At 37.7% G+C, this 20,842-nt stretch overlaps 1 protein-coding gene across 1 annotated transcript in view; it reads right to left on the reverse strand.

Moving 5' to 3' along the window:
• The window catches only part of sntg2 (syntrophin, gamma 2), a 122,270-nt gene that overhangs the window by 41,639 nt on the left and 59,789 nt on the right, over positions 1 to 20,842 (reverse strand). The window contains exons 9-10 of the mRNA XM_059353095.1: positions 11,652 to 11,776; positions 103 to 232 (exon numbers count right to left, since the gene is read on the reverse strand). Coding sequence (XP_059209078.1) covers positions 103 to 232; positions 11,652 to 11,776 — 255 coding nt within the window. The remainder of the gene's footprint in view (positions 1 to 102; positions 233 to 11,651; positions 11,777 to 20,842) is intronic.

Genomic DNA, 20,842 nt, shown 5'->3' on the forward strand with positions numbered 1-20,842 from the left:
ACACATTAAAAATCATCACAATTTTTTTCTTTTCACCTCCAAGATCAGAGGCTCCAAGCAACCAAGAACCAAACAGGCCTCTAACGATTCAGATGGACTTACATTCTCCTGTGTCAAGTCATTGATATTTGTAGATATTGCTTGGAGCCAGTCAGTGCTTTCTGCTGCAGTGCAAAATTGAAGAATATTGGTGCTGGCTCCATCCAAGGCGAAGACTTCAAAACAGTTGGACCTGGGGGAGGGTCAAGGTCAAAATTAGACAGGAGTGGTGAAGAAGATTGAAAGACATTTTGCACAAAGTGAAGCTAGAGCTGCTCGTTACTTCTGTCAGGTTACATTAAGCAGTCCACCTAGTACTGTATGACATGCAGTCGAACTTCTTTCATGATCATGATGGGCTTCTGACACCTACGAGTAAAAATATCTTCAAAACAGATGCCAGTTGTGTTTGTGTCACAATATTTCTCCTTTCTGTGTTTACAAGTGTGTTTTTTTAAAGAATTTAATGTCCCTACAAGATAAAAAAAGCAGAGCTCAGATAATGGTTTCAAAACAAAAAACATGCTCTCTGTGTTACAGTGTAAAAAAAAAAACCTTTTAGTTGTCGGTGAAGTCAAAAGCTTCAAAGACCAGCTAAGCATTTTGGTAAATATGCATATATGCTTTCAGGAAAAGCTTTAGTTGAGAGGACCGATATCGTGTCTGTATAGTAAATATAGATAAATCCATGACCATTAATGTGGTGGCAAGTCATAGTGAGAGCAGCATAGATAATGGGATTGATGATGAATTGACTCAGCCAACTGATAACGAACATTGGCATATAATGTAGACAGTATTAACTGTCCATTAACATGTTTTCCATGGTTTGAAAGAAAGGAAATTAAAAAAATTACCACTAATAAAAAATATTATGATTTGTGTTTTGATGTGACCATGCTGACCATGGTTGCTCGTAGTGACTTACATTAAGGGTTGGCATACATAATAAACACGGATGAGTATGAATTTAAATTGATTAAAATAAAACGTTATGCTTTTAAGAGAACACTTAGATAGTTTGTCCGTGTTTTTAAGCGTTAACAGTCATTTAACCGAAACACTAAACACCAGTTTGTTATGCTGACTGAATGAGTGTCCTAGTAAAAACATCTAATCCTATATTTTACAATAATGCCAAAGCATAAGCATATTGATTTATTCTGTGGGACCACTGCACCAGACAGTATCTCAGCCCACTAATGTAAGCTAGCTAAGCAGTGCTAAATTAACTGACATTACTTTTTACACCATAATAGCCTAGTTAAATGGTGAAACAATACTCGTTGCTGTCTAAGGTCATAGAAAGTAAAGATAAAAGTAGAAAATTGTACACTTCTTAGGACAGCTTGCATTCAAACGTGCTTGTTATGTGCGGAGACGCCAACAGTCATGGCAACTTGTTTACTTCCAATCCTTCCCCAAATTTGTGTATGAAGATAGTAGCCAGTTAGCTCAGCTTAGCTTAGCATAAAGACTGGAAACAGGGGGAAACCACAAGCTTCCCAAATGTATATCACCCCTTACTAGCACCTATAAAGCTCGCTGTATTAATATGTCATCTTAATTGCTTAAGCCTTACAAATACCAAATTGTAAATGGAGTTTAGGTAGGCACAGTTTTAGACAGGCACTTTTTTTCTAACATTCAGACAGAGACAGGCTAGCTTTAGCCCTTATTTCCAGTCCATGCGCTCAGCTAAGCTTACTGGCTGCTGACTGTAACTTTATATAGAACAAGCTGATATCTTAAAGTAATCAATCTTCTCATCCAACTCTCAACCACATAGTAAACCCAAAAATGTAAAACTATTTCTCTAACATTAAAAGTCATTACACTGCTATTCAGGAAGTTCCCAAAATGGGCTAAGAGATTTCAAAGTATTACACCTTGCAGTTCAGGTTGAGGAATTAACATTTTATTATTTTAGTGCAAAGTACTTTTTATTTCATTGGAATGCCTCAGGGTTAAGCCCAGTGCTTTTCTGACATAATTAACATTCTTACTAGATAACAATTGCAATAATCATCAAAATGTGATACCTTTTGACCTTTCATTTCAGTTAATTTACACAATGCTGATACATTTAGCCATATTTAGCCCGAACCTTAACGCTCACTAAACACGGAAGCCATTTTTGTGATCGTTAGGCAATCACACAACATTAGAGATCATTTGTAAGGGTTAGAAAAAATGTTGAACATTAGTGCACATGAGAAGCGGGGAGATGTTGTGAAGGTGAAGACGTGAGCTGAAGGCTGATAAGCAGAAACAATAGAAGGCATCCAATACACTGTACAGTGTGAAGAAGGAAATCCTCTAAGACAGCTCCTAAACCAAACAGCTCTTCCTTACTCACACACGCAGCAGCTCCTCAAGGTTAGATGTTACAAAGTCAGCATTCCTAACAAATCCTCTGGTGAGCATGACTTTCATACTGTATCTGCAATAGGCTTGTTAAAATCTTATGTTCCGCTGCCTGTGTACTGACCCAGAGGCTCTCCAGGGCTGATTTTCACTGGACTTAAATGTCTGTTTTTTTTTCATAAAACAAGGTTGCAAATTCCTTCAGAGAGTTAGTGTTCCAGACCCATATTAGCTTTATGCTGTGATTTGTAAGAGTATAAAAGCATCGCTAATAGAAGTTCGGGGTTCTCTTTTAAATAATTTGTCTTGCAAAACATCTCTTCTCTTTCAGCGAGCACTGCAGAGATAAAGTGAGCAACTGATGATATGATATTAGACAGAATCTACAGAATATCAGATATATCCCTTTCAATTAATGAAAAAACCTCTGAGAGCATGCAGTAATGGGGGGAATGCAAGAAGCGATAAAAGTGAAATGAATAAAGAGCTCCAAAGGCAAAGATTAATCAAAGTGACAGACAGCTGGCAGATCACTGTCAAGAGAACACAACCCTGTAGCTGCTAAAGCCCTCCACCTTCAGAGAGCAGGGCTGAAATCCTCACTGAGAGATGGGATCTGGGGAGAGTGCAGTTAAATCTGCACTGTTCCCTAAGGTATAAACTGTTGTGCATTGCCTGCTGACTAGGCAGTAATAAATCCATCGAGATGGGCCAGAGATGTATCCCCTGGTCAACACGTAGGTTGCTACATGAAGAATATAATGGGAGGGAAAGTGATTTTGGAAGGAATGCAGGTTTAAGTGAGCGGCAGTGAGAGGGAAAATGTGCCATGTCCACTGATTAGTGAGGCGGGGAAATAGGCAGGCCTTGGGGCATTTCGTTTTCAGCATAATTAATGACTGAAACATGTTTTTGCAGAGATGTAAATTCAACTTTGAATCCATCACTCTGACCAAACTAGTAACGCACAGTTAACATCAAACTAGTACTCGAAATTAGAATTATAGCCCCGAGGTAGTGAGACTCTGCCAACCAACCGAGGTAAAGTTTTCATCCATGTCTGTCCAGACTCATTATGTAGCCTTAAATATGGATGTTGCTGCAAAGAAGTTACAAACTCTAAAAAGTAGATGCTTCACACACATGTTCAACCCAGCAGTGAGGTCAATACAATCACCATTGATCAACGTGGGTAACCAAGACTACTGTCACCAGTTCAGTATCTGACCAAATGTCTCCCCTTCTGTTCATGAGTTAAGGCATTGAATAATGGTCAGAATAGGGTTTTTGCAGATTATTGATGTCAAACTGAAGTTGACCTTTGCATGATGATATTTTCTATCTTTAATGTCAATCATTTTTGTGAAATTTTGTCTTCTATAAATTCTAGAGTTAGAGCCTTAAACTTATTTTGTGAGGTCAGAGTGACCTTGACGTTTGACCACCATTTAATAATTTCATTTTTGATTCCAAGTAGACAGTTGTTCAATTAAGGCATCCCTGAATTGGGAACTGATTCTGACCTCTGACCAACAAAATATACAAACTTCTTAACTCTGTCTGATCTGCTGAGTCCTTATCAATCTTATTGATTAATCTCAAGATTATTTTTCTGGCATTTTTCATGCTTTATTAGATAGTTACAGATAGAAAGGGGGAGACAGATGGGAAGACACACGGCAAAGGGACCTCAGGCCAGATGAGAGCCGGGTCTGCCACAGAAAGGACTCAGCCTTAGTGATACGCGCTCTACCCATTTTTTGTTGTTTCTTGACTTGCTTGTGTTGTACTAACTCTCAAATGTACGTCGCTTTGGATAAAAGCATCTGTTAAATGACATGAATTGTGTAGAATATAATCAGTTCATCCTAAAGTCCAAGTGGACATTTGTGCCAAATTTGAAGAAGTTACCTTAAAGACTACCTGAGCTGCCACATTTACCAGAATATGAAGGACATGAGGTAACAGTGACCTTGACCTTTGACTACCAAAATCGAATCACTTCATCCTTGACAACCCGACCATATAATGCCAACAGCATGTTTATGCCAATGCGCTTTCGCTGGTGCATTGGTATAAACATGAGACTGGCTCATGAAAAGTCTAATATCATATTCTTATTCCTTTCAATATAACTGATGGCTACTACGGTATAAATGACTGTATGCTTTTACATAAGAAACCGTTCATTTGCAAGTTTCCTTCCCTTTCAAATGTATCCATTTTGACAGCTAAAACAAAAGGCTGAGAATACCTCACTGTCAGATTGAGAAGCTGCTCTGACACCTCAATGTTGCCAGAAGAATCTGTGCAAGGGAAGGAAACAAGGCATGCTCTCTGCTCTTTCACTGTCAGCTCAGAATGTGGCCTTGTTTCGCACTCTACTTTTTTATTTATATACATGAACAAAAGAACAATTCCCCAGTTTCTCTCATGGAGTAGATTTAAAATTGGGTAAACGAGAGAAAAACTTTGAGAAACTATTTGTCATCCCATCTGGGAGCATATGTACGAGCAAGGATCACGAGAACATTGTATAATCTTATACACACAACAACAACACTGTCTGCAGAACCAGCATCAGCATTACCTTCCTAATGCCTAATGACACTTCAATATATATGGCTTTAACGTACTTAAATTAAACGCTCTGGCTGCTTGCACATGTGCATACATTAGCCTGACCAAGTGTATCTACATTCTCAAAAGAGAGTGGGGCCAGAACTAGCTTAGTGGCAAAGTATGAGCAGGGCTAGTTATTGAACTGGAGAGCTAACCAGCAGGGCTAGTCCTAGTCAGACACAATAGCTACCACAGCGTCTCTTTATTTCCTCTTTAGTGTTCTGCACCTGTGGTTCACTAAGAAAAAGCTTTCTAAGCTAACAAGCTTGCTAATGGTCGGTTAGCAAAGTCATCCCTTGAAATCAACAGATTGGTCAAGGCGGCAGCCATTTCTATGTGTATGCTTGCCATTGGTGACCATTTCACTGCCACATAACACTATCTAAAAACAAACTTGGTCAAAAGTTGCGGACTCACTGAGGAGGTGTGTTGCAGTAACAATTAAATTCTGAATGTCCAATAAAAACTTCTACACTAAATGAGTAAAATTTAACCACTTCACTTTTGTCACAGTGTAGGAAAGCACATTGCTACTGCCACATGACTGTCAACTTTGTTCAGCTCAGTGAAGCATGAAAGCATGACGTAATTGGCAAGATGGCAGACTAGCTAAATAGCCAGCTGTCTACTAGTTAGCTTGCTAACTCCATGCTTTATGCCCCCGTTTACACATCTGTGATTTAAGTTGATCCTTGACTTGTGTCAAGAGATTTAATTTTTGTACAGCAGATGTGTATTTCTGCATTTCCTGCATTTTACACAATTTCCTCCCAAAAAACACTCTAATTGTCTAGAGGTTTAAGTGCCAACCATGAATCCAGTTGGCGTCCGGCCTGGGTCCTGTGTTTCATTTTGTTGCCCATCTCCCTCTCATCTAATCTCACAAATGTCATCTCTTATTTGTCATGTAAACAAGAGATAAAATTCCCTTGGTTTTCTGGCAAATGTAAAAGACACCAGCATTGTCAGTGTTCAGAGTATAAAACTCCAACCGCCATCAGTTGTAGTTGTGTTCTAATAAAGAAATGGCATATAGACATTCCATTATTTTGTATTTGTCATTGATAAAATTACCTATTGTTTTAGCCGCAGATCATATCAGTACAAAATTTATAACAGAGAGGATTATCATACATTTTCAAACCAAACAAACATTCCTCTGAGATCATGTTGTCAATGAGCTGTTGACCCCTGTTACCCCCACACCGATCTGATCTGTATTTGCACATTCTGATATACTATGTCAGCTATGTTTGGTAGAGCAAACTCTGATATTGATATGCTCTCTGCATCGAGGGCTCCTTATTGACTGAACTCTGCTATTCCTGTTTCTGCACTGGGTTGCCAGGGTTTAGTGTGACAATGCTCCAACTCGCATCAATACATTTCTTCAATACTTCAATCTGCACTAAGTAGTCATTAACCTGTTGATTGGTTTTATCATCTGGCAGAATTAGTATTACAGGGTTGTTGTTTTATTCATCTGAATGAAGCCTAGAGGCAAAGAGGATGTCCTTTCTAAAAAAAAAATCATGGAATAGTCAAGGTGGAAACTTGGACACACCTTCTCATTCAATGCGTTTCCTTTATTTTCATGACTATTGACATTGCAAATTCATCAAAACTATTAATGAACACATGTGGAATTATGTACTTAACAAAAAAGTGTGAAATCACTGAAAACATGTCTTATATTCTAGTAAGCAAAGCAAAATACTTTGAGGAATCTAAAATACAAGACATGTTTTCAGTTATTTCACACTTTTTTTGTTAAGTACATAATTCCATATGTGTTCATTCATAGTTTTGATGCCTTCAGTGAGAATCTACAATGTAAATAGTCATGAAAATAAAGAAAAACGCATTGAATGACAAGGTGTGTCCAAACTTTTGGCCTGTACCGTATGTATTTACTAAGTCATACATGCATCATAAGCAGACATCATCTATTCCCTTGCCAAGAAAGTCAAGACAAATACTTAACGCACTGTTGGTTCTTCGACCTTACGTGCAGAGATTTCTCTTATATTTCAATGATGTTATTGATTGTAGTTGGTGAAATCACTAAATTCTTTGTAATGCATTGAGAAATGTTGTTCCTACACTGTTGGATGATTTGCTTTTCACAAAGTAGTTGGAGCTGCAACAATTATTCGATTAATCGAACAATAATCGATTATTAAATTAATCGTAAACTATTTTGATAATAGAAAAATTGGTTGGAGACGTTTTTTCAAAAACAATGAGTCCAAATTCTCTGATTTCAGCTTCTTCAATGTGAATATTTCTGGTTTATTTGTTCCTTTATGACAATAAACTGAATATATTTTTGGTTTGTGGACAAAACAAGAGATTTGAGGAGGTCATATTGTGGTTTGGGAAACACTGATTGATATTTTTCAACATTTTATTGACCAAACAAGTAATCAATTAATCGTTTAAATAATTGACAGATTAATCGATAATGAAAATAATCCTTAGTTGCAGCCCTAAAAGTAGTGAACCTCGCTGACACCTCACCCCAATCATGATACTATTTGGTACCAATTAAACCGATTACCTGTGGAATGTTCCAAACAGTTGTTCTTAGAGTGTTCCACAAGTTCTCCAGTTTTTTGTTGCCTGTATCCCCCTTTTTTTTTTTTTTTTTAAATGTGCTGCTGGCATCAAATACAGAACAAATATATATTGCCAAAAAAATATAATATCAGGTTGATATTGTAAAGCAATAAATATAACTTATTTTTACAGTTTAATAAAATATATGCCAAAAAAGAATTAGCTACATATTGCATTCCGTTTTATTTACGTTTCACAGGGGGTTCCCAACCTTTTCGGAATCTTTTTGGGTTGTATAATCAAAGCATACTTGGAAACATGTAGTCCTTGGCCTCAGACAGCAGTAGTGTTGGCTTCAGTGCACATGTGATGGAAAATGCACTGTGCACGCAGAGGGCTGTCATTTTACCGGACTCCTATTTAATGGGATGCGGGCAAAATATCCACACATGATGGAAGAGTGCTGCTGAATGCAGTGCACGGTTACAATCCAATTTGGATAGATAGCTAGATAGCTAGATTACTTTATTCATCCCCGAAGGGAAATTTGGTTGTCACAGCAGTCTGGTATTTAAGTACAATAAAATACAATAGAATAAAATACTGAGGTAGTATAAATAAAAACAACAATATAAAAAAACACAGAATAGAACAAGGACACTTAAGTTAAAAAGAAGATAAGTTGGTAGGTAAGGGCAAAATGCAGTGGCAAGATGATGGTAATAATGTTATTGTGCCTAGACAGTATATAATAATAGTACAGTATATAATAATAACAATAAAAATTGTAATAATAAGGCCAGAATAATAATAGTTGTATATGACAGTATATAGTAATAATAGTAATGGCAGCAACAGTATGTGTATATAGTAGTAGTAGTAGTAGTAGTAGTAGTAGTAGTACTACTACTACTACTACTACTACTACTACTACTACTACTAATGATAATAATAATAATAATAATAATAATAATAATAATAATAATAATAATAGCATAGCAATGTGTCATATATTTAGCCTGTGCAGGGTGTGCATACATACATAACCTAACATATAATATGCAAACATGTAATAATATCATTACATCATCATCATTATATATATATATATATATATATATATATATATATATATATATATATATATATATATATATATATATATATATATATATATATATATATATATATATATATATATATATATATATGCATATAAATACTTGACTATACAAGATATACATACAATAGATAATATACTAAGAGTATAAGAATATGTCAATTTAATGACGTGGTATTGCTTTTTTTATGTGTATTTCCCTTTTAACTGTAGTGACATAGTACTGAATTAATATATTTACTTCTGGTTCCTTGTGGATATAAATTTTAAATGTATTACGTTTTTCATTAACTTTATGATCATTTTACAATCTTTATATGGAAATATATGGGTAATTATTCCATTGAGAGTTTGTGATCATTCTATACTTAATTGCAATTTTATTCATTTCCTTTTGCTCACTCGTAATTATTCATATTCTTAATTTGTTATTTTTTTAACAACTGAATAATTGACTCACGGACAAAAGCAGTGCCCTGCTACACTAACATAAAAGTAGATCATAATGTATTTTTAAAGGTACCTATATGGTTCTATTTTATATTTGTTGGCTTATTTATCCAATATGTTTGCTTATTACCATAATGAATGCTATTATAATTATAATTTCATAATTACAATCAGTATCAATGATATAACATTCACTAGGAGCCCTTTCCTCTATTCACTTACATTCTAATGACTTTAGTACAAGTGTAAGCACAGGTTGAAATTTCAGCAGCTTGATGTGAAAAACAACTGGAGCTGCTCCGTGGCCAGGAGGACATCCTTCTACAGTGTAGAGGCATTGTGCCTTATCATGGGCAGCTGCCTAGAGCTTAAAAATTGGATGATGAGGTGTCAAATAAACAAGTTTAATAAACATTTCTAATTAACTCAGCAGCACACAGTTGCATTATTTATTTATGATTATGTACCTGCAGTTCTTGAATTGTGCAACTAGACACACACTCTGAAAAATAAGAGACTTCTGCTCAGCAGGAGTGCAAGAAATGATAAGGGAAACTGAGTGAAAAACATGACAATATTCCAATTTGCATAAAAAACAATCACAAAAGAAAAAACATCCATAGTTACTCAGATTATAAATTCATGTTACCACAACTCAAAACTCAAAATATTAGAGTAATATTAAAAAACCAAACTGTCACAACACACTGGTCTCCCCTCAAAAACAACAGTATAGGGCGTTTGTACAGGCAGCAAAATACGGCTTACGTTTTGGACCTTTCTCTGCCGCCATTTTGCTGACTTAGCAGTAGTGATTGACGGCGTTTAAATAGCGGATGTCACACTGGTGGGAGGGAGGGAGGGGAGGTGGATCGGTCGAACAAACGGAAGACTTTCACCCAGGAAAACGGTGTTCATGTCCCATGTGAAAACGGAAGTAAGGTTTTTACGTAACTTCTGTGGCTCACGGTTTGTGAATCCCATTTTCTTTACATAATCTACGTTTTTTATGTAACTTCCTTGGCTCTCATAACTGCTTCATTTAGGTATATTAATTTACTTTTAAACTGTCTTTTATAACGCCTAACTAGGAAGTTTTCTGCCCTAAACCTAGGTCAGTGGTTTTGTAGCCTAAACTCTTGTATGGGTCAATTTGAAAAATGCTCATATGTGTCGTTATGGGTGGTATTGACAAACGGTCTATTCTGTCATTTGGGTTGGAGATCTTGTTGGTCACAATAAGGTTAGATTTAGACCGGGAACGTCACCAGAGTGTAACATAATGTAGATGTGCTAAAGGTATACTATGCAGGAATTGTCATTTACAGTTTATAAACAGAACACTGGAAACGGCCCTCTCTCCTGCTCAACGAAAATGAATACAACCAAGAATCATACTCATTTTGTTGTCCACTTGCCCAAATATAGCAGGTGCTTCACCTTGCTGTATTTGTTACACATTAAGGACCACCTTCTCTATGATCACACAGCACTCTTGTATGTAAATACAAATGTAAATAAAGAGACTCCATGAGCAAAGGAAGTGCAATTCTGCCTGCTGCAGAAACAACAGAGTTAAATTTTGTTTTGGGGATTTTATTATTATACTGTCTGTATTTTTGTTCCGGTCCTCTGCACACATCTGTCAGCATCACGAACGTCATCCAGGACCTTATAATATCAGGTTCATAACACGTCACTAAATTCACATTTATGTAGGATTTTACAACAGACATTTCTGCAATCTTTTGTTTAAACAACCACTATTATTTCCATAAAAATCGGGAGAGTAAGATCGGATCACAAGCGGTGGAGACACATTCTAATGCCAGGTTTGGTTTAACTGATGTGGTTAAAGCTGTCCACTTATGAACATAACGCATATGAACATAATGTCACATATGAACAGAACTTCATTGCTCTTCACGAAAATCCTGCATAGTATAACTTTAATCGCTTCTTGTCTTCACTTGGATATTAACAATTCTCATTAAGTCTGACATGACTCACACAAATTAGAGTGAGTGGAATAACTGAATGTAATTCAGCTTTGTGCATTAACATGCTATGTGGGATCTGTAAGTTATCATGGCCAAATGTTTGTATCACCATCTGTAATTTCTGTGAAAAGATTTATGTTTTTTTTCTCCTTTTTTTAAAATGCTCTCCACAGTTTAGAAATAAAAATGCTGATTGAAAAAGCTTCCAAAGGAAAACAACTGTGAAACTACTGTACACATGAAAATCAATAGAAAAGGGACAGCCTTAATAATCAAATGCATTTACAAGTTCGACCAGTGTTCTCATGGTCACACTTTCTGAGCCCGGGCCTCACAGCTGACTCACAACTGACCTTTTAAGCCGTTTATGCCTGTGCATAGATATTGGCATTAACGTCCTCTCGCTTAAATGAAAAGTGCCTGCTAAGCCAACAACTGTGCTCAGTGAACTGTGTACCTTAAAGGTGAATTATATCATGCTGGATTACTCTTACCTTAATTTATCTGTGCTGGCTTTGTATCTGGAGACTCTGGCCATCAACAAGGGCAGGGAGACGGCATCCAGCCAGCGCTTCTCATACTTTGGTTCATTAGCTGAGGGCGAAGGAGGTGATGGAGCCTGCGTGGAATACATGAACAATGTGATGAGCTTCCTGCTCCCTTTGATCATCGGAGGTGGTGTTCTGGATGCAACACAATTTACATGAGCAAAGAATTATTTTCTGACCCCGGGTTAATCTGCTGGACAGTATGTAAACATCGTAATGATGGTTTGACACTGAGTTTTCCTGTCAGGATAACGCTGCTCCTTTAACCATTACTGCCTAATTGAAGTCCTGACCTACTGTATGCACTCAGAAGCTCCCACTGTCTTTTCACTGCAGGCTTGTGTTTCGAGGTCAGATAATAAAAAACAGTGGTGTACTGTAGCCAAGTATATTAAAAAAATGATTTTATTGTGCAATTTCTTTGTTTAATCTGCATTTTTTTGGTCTTATTTTGTCATTTTTTCCCCTTTCAATGGTTGTAACTCTAATTATAAAGAATGATATCATATAAAAACTAGACCATCAGCTTTTGAAACCAAATCACAGCATGGAACTTCTATGTTGTTCCAAAGGTTTTGGTTCATTGATGTAATATTCTGGAGCATCAAATGTGTGTAAAAAATGGTATCAACCCAGAATTTGCTGCAGTTACTTATGGGACATAGTTGAGCATGGAAATTTATTTCAGAAAGTCATACTTTAATTTTCCGAACCCTTATACACCTTAATAGATTTACTTAATTGATTAATTAAATTAAATAAAATGAGATTTATGACCAGAACAAATCGACATGTAATTCCCAAACAGGAGATCTCCAAGAAAACAACAAAAAATGTTTTTTTTTAGCCTTGTTTGAACTGATGCAACTTGAAGATGTTTCCGTCAAATGAAGCCTCATATAAATTAACTTCTTCTGTTATAAGCTTTTCTATTTGGGTATGCCAGATAGGGAAAATGTCCAGAGAGGTTAATGGAGCAGACAGCTGGGCAATTAAAGCTGGACTATACTGTATGTGCATCTGGTTCACTTCTAAGTCAACACAACATTACATTGAGCACATTTTTGCTTTTGATATAATGTTCAATTCACCTTCAAGTGAAGTAAAACCCATTTCTAGTTGTCTCCTTGGTTTGAATATACCAACTGTAATTTACTGATTTTTTTGTATCTTTAGAATTTGTGAAGGAAATTTGTGCTTCCTGTCATAGTCGGACAAGAAGTAGGTGGCAACCTACTTGATATTCGAGACGCAAGGCCTTGTGGGAACTCAAACTCTGAACTTAACTTTGATAACACCATGAGAGGGGGATACGTGTAAATGAGTGACCTTAGGTCATGTATGAAGGGAGGAAGATAGGGCCGCATTGAGTCTTGATGAAGAGCCAATGTTTAGAAATACAACAGTTATAAGCCGAGCGGTGTATGGGGCTTTGTTGTATTGTAAAAGAGCCATTCGGGATTGTGCGGTGTATGGAAATTGAGTGTGCTAATAAAACTTTCTGAACAGAGTATTGTGTACCTCGTGTTTGTCCTGCTCACCCATTAACTTTAACTGCAATCTAAAAAATTGCCACGACAAGTTATGATTTATGTTGCCAATCAGGCCATGGAGCAATTTAAGAGAAAAAATATTATACATTAAAATATTATATATAAAAATATTATAAATCCAGGAAAATGTCAAATGGTATTTAAAAACACATTAATAAAAATGATCTAATACTAGTTGGTCAGCAGTACTGACAGTGCATGAGATCATGTGCATTCATTTTTCTTCAATATCATCCTTGTATACAGGCTCCTCTACAGGTAAAAAAAAAAAAGCACAGGTCAAGAGAAAATGTAGTCAAAAAGAGAAGGACAGAAAACGCCTCTTAAGCTGTAGTGGTATTATGAAGGCATGTTAGGGGGAAACTACACATGCTGATGAAATTGATGGATTATATTCATCTTGGCAGCAGTTTGTCTCTGAGCTCTTCTTAATGGATTTTTGAAAACAGAGAGAGCATGCTGTATGAGCTTCTGACTGTGGCAAACACACAGGTGCAGTTAGGCTTTTCATAGTCAGTAATGAGCATTAGAAAAAGCTCAAACTGCAGCTTAAAGGTGCCTGGCTTATAATAAATGTGTTAATGTGGCATGAAAACAGATTTGCCTTTGGAAGCTGTGCCTCGGTTATGGGTACTTCCTGATGGCGGAAACACACACGGCAGCAAGCGGGACTTTAAATTAGTTTAGAATGCACTTTACAGCAATACACTATCACTCTAATGGCTAACACTTTCTTCCCTTTATTAGCAGTCTACTGCTCATGTCGTGTCTCATAAGCCACTCTGTGCTGGTAAACAGTGTATCCAATTCAAACTCTTTTGTGCTAACGTCTTCTTTTTGACAATGGCTTGAAGGCTTAATATAACTGAAATAAAATAATGGCTCGTTGCTGTATAACGAGGACATCCTTTGCAAAAAAAACAAAGGCAAGGAATTTATTTCAATAGCGCCTTTCAACAGCAAGACAGTTGAAAGTGATTTAAACATCACAAAAAGCTCAACACTAAGGTGAGGATACACACACAACAGGCTGTGTTGTGAACACAATTGTTACATACTTGCCTGTGTGCAATGTGTGTTACTAGAAGTTTTCACTAGAGGGAACATCACAGAAGCAGGTCGTATAGAACTACTGGATTTGCAGGATATGAATAACAAAGAAACTAGATAGATGCTTCTAAACTGTCTCTGTTGTTAATTCTGAGGTCACGGCAGAAAAAGTGACAGTGGCACCATCATAGATGATATGTAGGCCGGTAAACCAATGCTCCAAACAAGCGCAGACACACGAAGAAGCCATCATGTTCACACAAACATGTAGTTAACAGCAAGTATGTCTCCAGCCTAACTATTGAATTTCATGGACCTCCGAGTCAGGGGTGGATCTGACCAATTTTCTGTCATTGATTTTTTTCAATAATGATGGAAATAGGCCTGTCATGATAACATTTTTTTAGGACGATAAATTTTCCCAGAAACTATCACGATAAATGACAGTATTGTGGATTACATCCTTTTCCACAGCAATTTTAAATCTCAAGAATATTAAACATTGGAATTGAAATGTGGAAAATATTAAAACATCCTAGATAAATAAAACATAAATAAATAAACTACTACCAAAACAAATAAAATAGACTCTCAGGCTCTGTTAACAGAAATTGCTCTGAGATAAATATTATATTATCATATATTATAAATAATAAATAAACAGCTGTTTCGGAGATGTCAGACATTTGCAGTATTTCTGAAATAGCACAAAAAGTCTGCGTTATAATTTTATTTAATTTTTATACAGTCTATGGTTATAATGCGTCCACTATAAGAGTGGCGTGGCTCCTGAGGGGGCAGGGCAGTCAGTGCTGCACAGGAGCACAGTGCTAATAAGCTGCACAGTTAGCTCTGTAGCAGTACAGTGTGTACGTGCTGCAGCAGTATGTGTTCACTTAGCGACCTCTGTTTGTTTACAACAACACTCTGTGCACCATTCCTCCATTTCTGGAGTTGTGCAGCTGTTGGGAAACTTGACTTCAAGTAACACACTCGCTATGCTTCAGCTGGCTAGCGTCCGCACTGTGTGTGTGTGTGAGCCGCGCCTCCTACAGAGAGTAGGTTGAGTGACAGGAGAGGGACAGAAGCAGCGCGATTGGCGAAAATGTTGATGGCTTATGTAAACCACAATTATCGAGTCCACAAAAACTATCGCGTCCATTTTTATATATCGAACGATAAGTTCTGAAGTCCGTTCATAATACTGACAGATTCGAAAACTGGTGTGATCCTCCATAATTTAAAATGGTTCACACTCCTGTCCAGTTGGAGGCGTGTGCAAAAGTAATTGATTTACTTATCTTGATCTCACTTGTCAAGCTCGTAAATAGTAACTCCGAGCGCCGGATTGCTGTTGGAATACACAGTTCTGATATTCAGAGCTGCAGAGTGTAACATTACTGTGGGCTTTCTGACTGAGGAGCTGGAGCAGCAGCTCTGAGCACATTGAACATTTGATAAACAACTGAAACTGCAGCTAGCTACCATTAGCTAATAGTATATAATTGCAAAATGTCATGGCAGCTGAGAAGAAAGGGCTTTAATTGTAATGGCGTTGATAAATGAGGTAAAACATTTTAGAGGAAATTGTGTGGTGGACAATGAAGAACAAGGTTGTTTCACCTCTTTTGTGTCCATTATTTTTAATTATTGTGATGTTGTCATTGAAAAAGCGATCGCACGGTCTTCTTACAAAAGTATTATTAGTTAATGCAGCTTTGTTTATTCGCTGAAAACAAGTTGATAGAAACATCCCTAATTTGCATTTTCTTTAATGCAACATTTCAAAATGTCACTACAAATTTGCTTCAACTTTAATGGAAACACTGCCAGTGATTACATCTACTTCTTGTATACAATCTATGGATATGAGCAGAACCAGGCAGGAGCCAGCCCGTTGAGACCAATGAGGCTCTCGAGATGTTTTAGGAGGGTTTCATGGTCCACACTGTCAAAGGCGACACTCGGATCTATTAACAGCAGGATGGATGTAAGAGCCAAAGATTATATCAGTTAGTTAGGAAGTTGATTGCTACCCTGAGAGTGTGTTCACTTTGCATGACCCTGGTGATCATCATCAGTCTCTGGGAAAGGCCATTTTAAAAGCAGTGGGTCAAGAGCATGTGTGGTTGGTATAGAACCATTATACATTTTAAAAACAGCTTTGAAAATATGTTTATGCACACAATGAAGAATCCCTGTGAGAATAGTCTCCACAGCACCAGACTGTGACCTGTTTCAGATGCCTGGAAAAGGTTGAATATGTTAAGGTTCAATGGAAACTGATGGCCGTGCATCAGACACCGTTCATTCTAAAGGTCCTGCAGCTCAATATGTTGACAAAAGCTTAGATAGCTGGAAGAGCGGCACATTTAAATGCAGATCACGGTGCACTTAATGAAGAACAGATGCATTAAACATTATCTAATGAGTTACAAGCCCAGGGATCAAATAAGTGAAGCTTTAGCAGCATCAAACAGTGAATGATTCCTGCAGCTAAAGATTATCTGTCAGCACAAATCCCACAACTTCTCCAAACAACTGCAAACAATCCAGTGTAGCCCCTGTAGCACCGTGCAGGTAGGTGTGTTCATCACAAAGGAAGCAAATCACCTGTCTTCCCCATAATAGCTGAACATATTAGCGGAGCATTAAAATAGCCTCTGGGTGGAACAGTGAACGGCAGAAAACTGCCTACCTCTGCAAAGCCAGTCGCACATCATTGCTGAACTACGTGTCGCGTATAGACCCCTGTCAGCTCCTCACCACTAATTACTACATTTCTGAAGAAATTATCATTCTTTGCTCCATTTATGTCAACCCAGAACAAAATGCTTTAGTTAAGTCTCAAGTGGAGCTCTGCAGCGAGTAAGTTAGGTGACAGGAAATGGAAAACGATCAGGCTGTCAGAGAGGATTACACCTGCTTCTACTGAAGAGCAGGAAAACAGGAGCTAAAGCCACAGTGTTGTTCTTTACATCAGACAAACCCTCCTCCAAGGATACTTCAGAGGTGAGGGGCATAATTATTTGAAAGCATGTAAATGAATCAGGGAGGTTTTACTTTTCTTGAGTATTTCCATTTTATGTAACTTTATAACTCTGCTTCACTATATTTTAAACTAAATATATTTTTTTACTCCACTACATTTAGCTGACAGCTTTCGTAATTTTTGACATGAAAATCATGATACATATAAAGTGGTAAGATTATTTTTAATCAAACATCAAAACAGTATATTAAGTAGTTAAAATGAGCCCTATCGAGGAAATTAAAATGATGCTTACATAAATGCATCAATACAAATAACCTAATTATATATTTAGAATATATAAAACAACCTGAGTGGGTTCATTCTGCATAAGGAGTACTTTTACTTTTGATACTTTAAGTACATTTTGATGCTGATACTTTTGTACTTTTACTTTAGTAAGTTTTGAATGCAGGACTTTTACTTGTAGTGGAGTAATTTTCAGTGTGGGATGAGTACTTTTACTGAAATAAGGGATCTGAATACTTTTTCCACCACTGGCCCCAGTAAACATCAGACTCTATGGGACAGTTGGGGTTGCTGTCGCATTCAGGCCTACTGAGCCAAATCTGTACGTCTGATTGATTCCGGAGTAGGATGTCTGCGAAGAGCACACATTTCTCTACAATCTGTCATATAAATGATTTATAAAGAGTGAAAGTTGTGGGAAGGAGTACAGGTTGTTTGAAGAAAATTCAGATCATTTCCAAGCCTCTCTCCACTCTAGTTGTGATGTCATCCATTCTAACTCCGAACATTCCATCCAATACAGACCCATGATAAACTATTAAACGCTCTGAAAATCACAAAACTTAAACTGCGATTTCACGAAAACCGTGTGACTGATCAGAATGCCCATTTGGCCCAATATAGGCCGGAGACTTGTGACCTTCTAAATTCTTGTCACATCCATCTTCTATTCATTTCAACAGGACTTTTTTTTTTTTTTTCTTTAAATTGTGAGGCAAAACGTTGTGCAAAATACATAGCACACTATTCCAGATTATACCGCACGTTTTGTTGAGGACTCCCTTTGCCTCTGTGACTAGTAGATCTTGTCCAGGTGGATTATAAATAAGTGTCACTTCATTATTCTCTACATTTCCTATTACAAACACATATCTCCCTTCTGTCTTTGACTTTTTTTTCAGCTTTCAATGGGATGTTCTTTTGAATGAGGATAGCTACTCCTCTTTCAGCTATACTGTGGAATGATGAAAATATCTGAGCTTTTTTCAAACTTACAATATACCTTGTTATTCAGATGTGTTTCATGTAAGGATATTATATCTCCCATTTTTTCAGGTGTTGTAAGAACGGAAGATTTATGAAAACCCAAATTCAGGTTCCCAGCTTTCAGTTGATGTACACAGCTTCTATGTGGCATCTACCGTTGACCTGCTATCTCCCCCTTAAGAGCCCCTGTCCTCGTAAAAAAATAAAAAATTGGAATTGGAAGAGGCAAAACATGTCTGATTTGGTGAAATGTGTCTGCTCAAGGGCACTTCAACAAGGCTGATTCTCTGAACTCTATGCCATGAACTGGCAGAGAAATTTGCAATGGCCGGGAATCGAACCCAGGTCTGCTGCTTAGAAGCAGCTATGCTAACCACTACACCTCCATCGCTATTGTAGAGAACACTGTAGCTTGTCTTGCTCAGCCTCTTTGAGTGAAGCCATTAGATGATTATTCTTTTCTTTTTCTGCTTGCAGCTGAGCCATCTCATACTACAGGTTGCTCTCCAATTCCAACTCCAAGTTGGTTTTTGCCACAGCCTGCAGGTGCTTTGCAGACCTAAGCTCCAACTTCATGGCCTCTGCTTCAGCCATGAGCTTCCTGTTCTTGTCTGTCTGCTCGTTGCGTTGAGCCAGACAGCAGGCTGTGAAGTTCTCTGTCTCTTGCAGGATGGATTCTTTTTCCTGAAAGCGTTGACGTTCTGTCTCCAGCCGATCTTGTGTGTTTTTCAGGGCTGCTGCAAACCTTGTAGTCTCCACTCTCTGTTCTTCTTTCTGTTTTAGGAGAGTTTCTTCCATCTTGGTCAACTCATGGCGTAGCTTCTGAGTTTGAGCCCTCTCTATTTCCAAATAGCTCTCCAGCTCCAACTCCACGTTGGTTTTTGCCACTGCAGTCAGCCTCTTGTAAGCACGGAGCTCGTTGTTCTTTGCCTCCAAGTCATTTTGAAGGGCCTCATTCTCTGCTTTCATCTGCTCTAACTCGGTTTGAAGATCTTTGGTGTTGGAGGTCTGATGTTTAAGATCCTTGTGTTCTTGAAGCTCATTCAAGAAAGTGGCTAGTGAGTCTTCGTGGATATCCAGGAGGACTCGACCCTGAGTGTTAGTTTGGGTGAGCCTCGCTTCTTCCTCCTTCAGCTGACACTGGATTTCTTCTTCCAGTGAGCTGAGGTAGAAATTAATTGGGGGTTCAACCTCCCTGGAGTTAGACTGCTTATTTTCCAGCGTTGTTGCTTGCTGGATTTCAGCCTGTCTACTCCCCTGTCTTTGTTTTTTACTATTAGCGCTTGCCATTGTAAAAGTAAATTCTCTCAGAACCAAACTTTGGATTGAGTGAAAGTGTGTCTGAACTGAAACTCCGTGGTAACTGAATCTCTGTCTGAACTGGATATCTGTCCAATCTGGTCCCCTATTCATAGGTTCCCAGTCAAACAGAATGTGACACCATGAAATGACATCATGTGCATGTGCTTTGATCCATAGACATATATACATAGACTCCGCATTGAGCAGGTTGGTCCGTTGCTGCAATACGTCAGCGCGGCCGCCATATTGGATGTGGCAGATCTGCCTGTAAACTAATGAAAGGAAACGGACTGAACTTCATAAATCGCCTTTCTACAAAGTGCTTTAAGTTAATGCCTCTTATTCACCCATTCACACACACACACTAATATATCTGGGAAACAAATAGCCACCAAAAACAAAGTATGTAACTTTTAAAGTGATGATTATCAATGTTTACTCCTTATGTTTAGGGTGACCAATCGTCCTCTTTTGCCCGGACATATCCACTTTTTACGTCCTGTCCGGGGCGTCCGGCCGGGGTTTATAAATTCACGAGAATGTACGGTGTTCACTGTTTTTCATAGGACCAGTACACGTGCACGTAAATTGACCGGCGCTTTGCACACAACTTTGCGAGACGTAATTACCAAGAGGCTGCCTTGTGGGTGAGTCAGCGCCGCGCACACACACACAGAGACAGAGAGCAGAGCAGACAGAGAGCAGATCGAACAGCGGAGCAGCATTACATATTGAAATTTAACATTTAATCTGTGTCTATAATAACCAGATCCTGAAATGTAGATGTGACATGAGGGACAAGAGCACTAACGTTTACATTTAACTGATTTGATTAATCGTTTTTATATTCACATTGATGAACATATATACAGTATATCTACACAGTGGGCATTGATGAGAATACATATCTATACAGCTATACAATTGCAGTCTGTGAGTGTGTGCAAGTTACTATTAAGTTACTA

Source organism: Centropristis striata, chromosome 16 (genome assembly GCF_030273125.1).
Source record: "Centropristis striata isolate RG_2023a ecotype Rhode Island chromosome 16, C.striata_1.0, whole genome shotgun sequence".
NCBI classification, from domain to species: Eukaryota; Metazoa; Chordata; class Actinopteri; order Perciformes; family Serranidae; genus Centropristis; species Centropristis striata.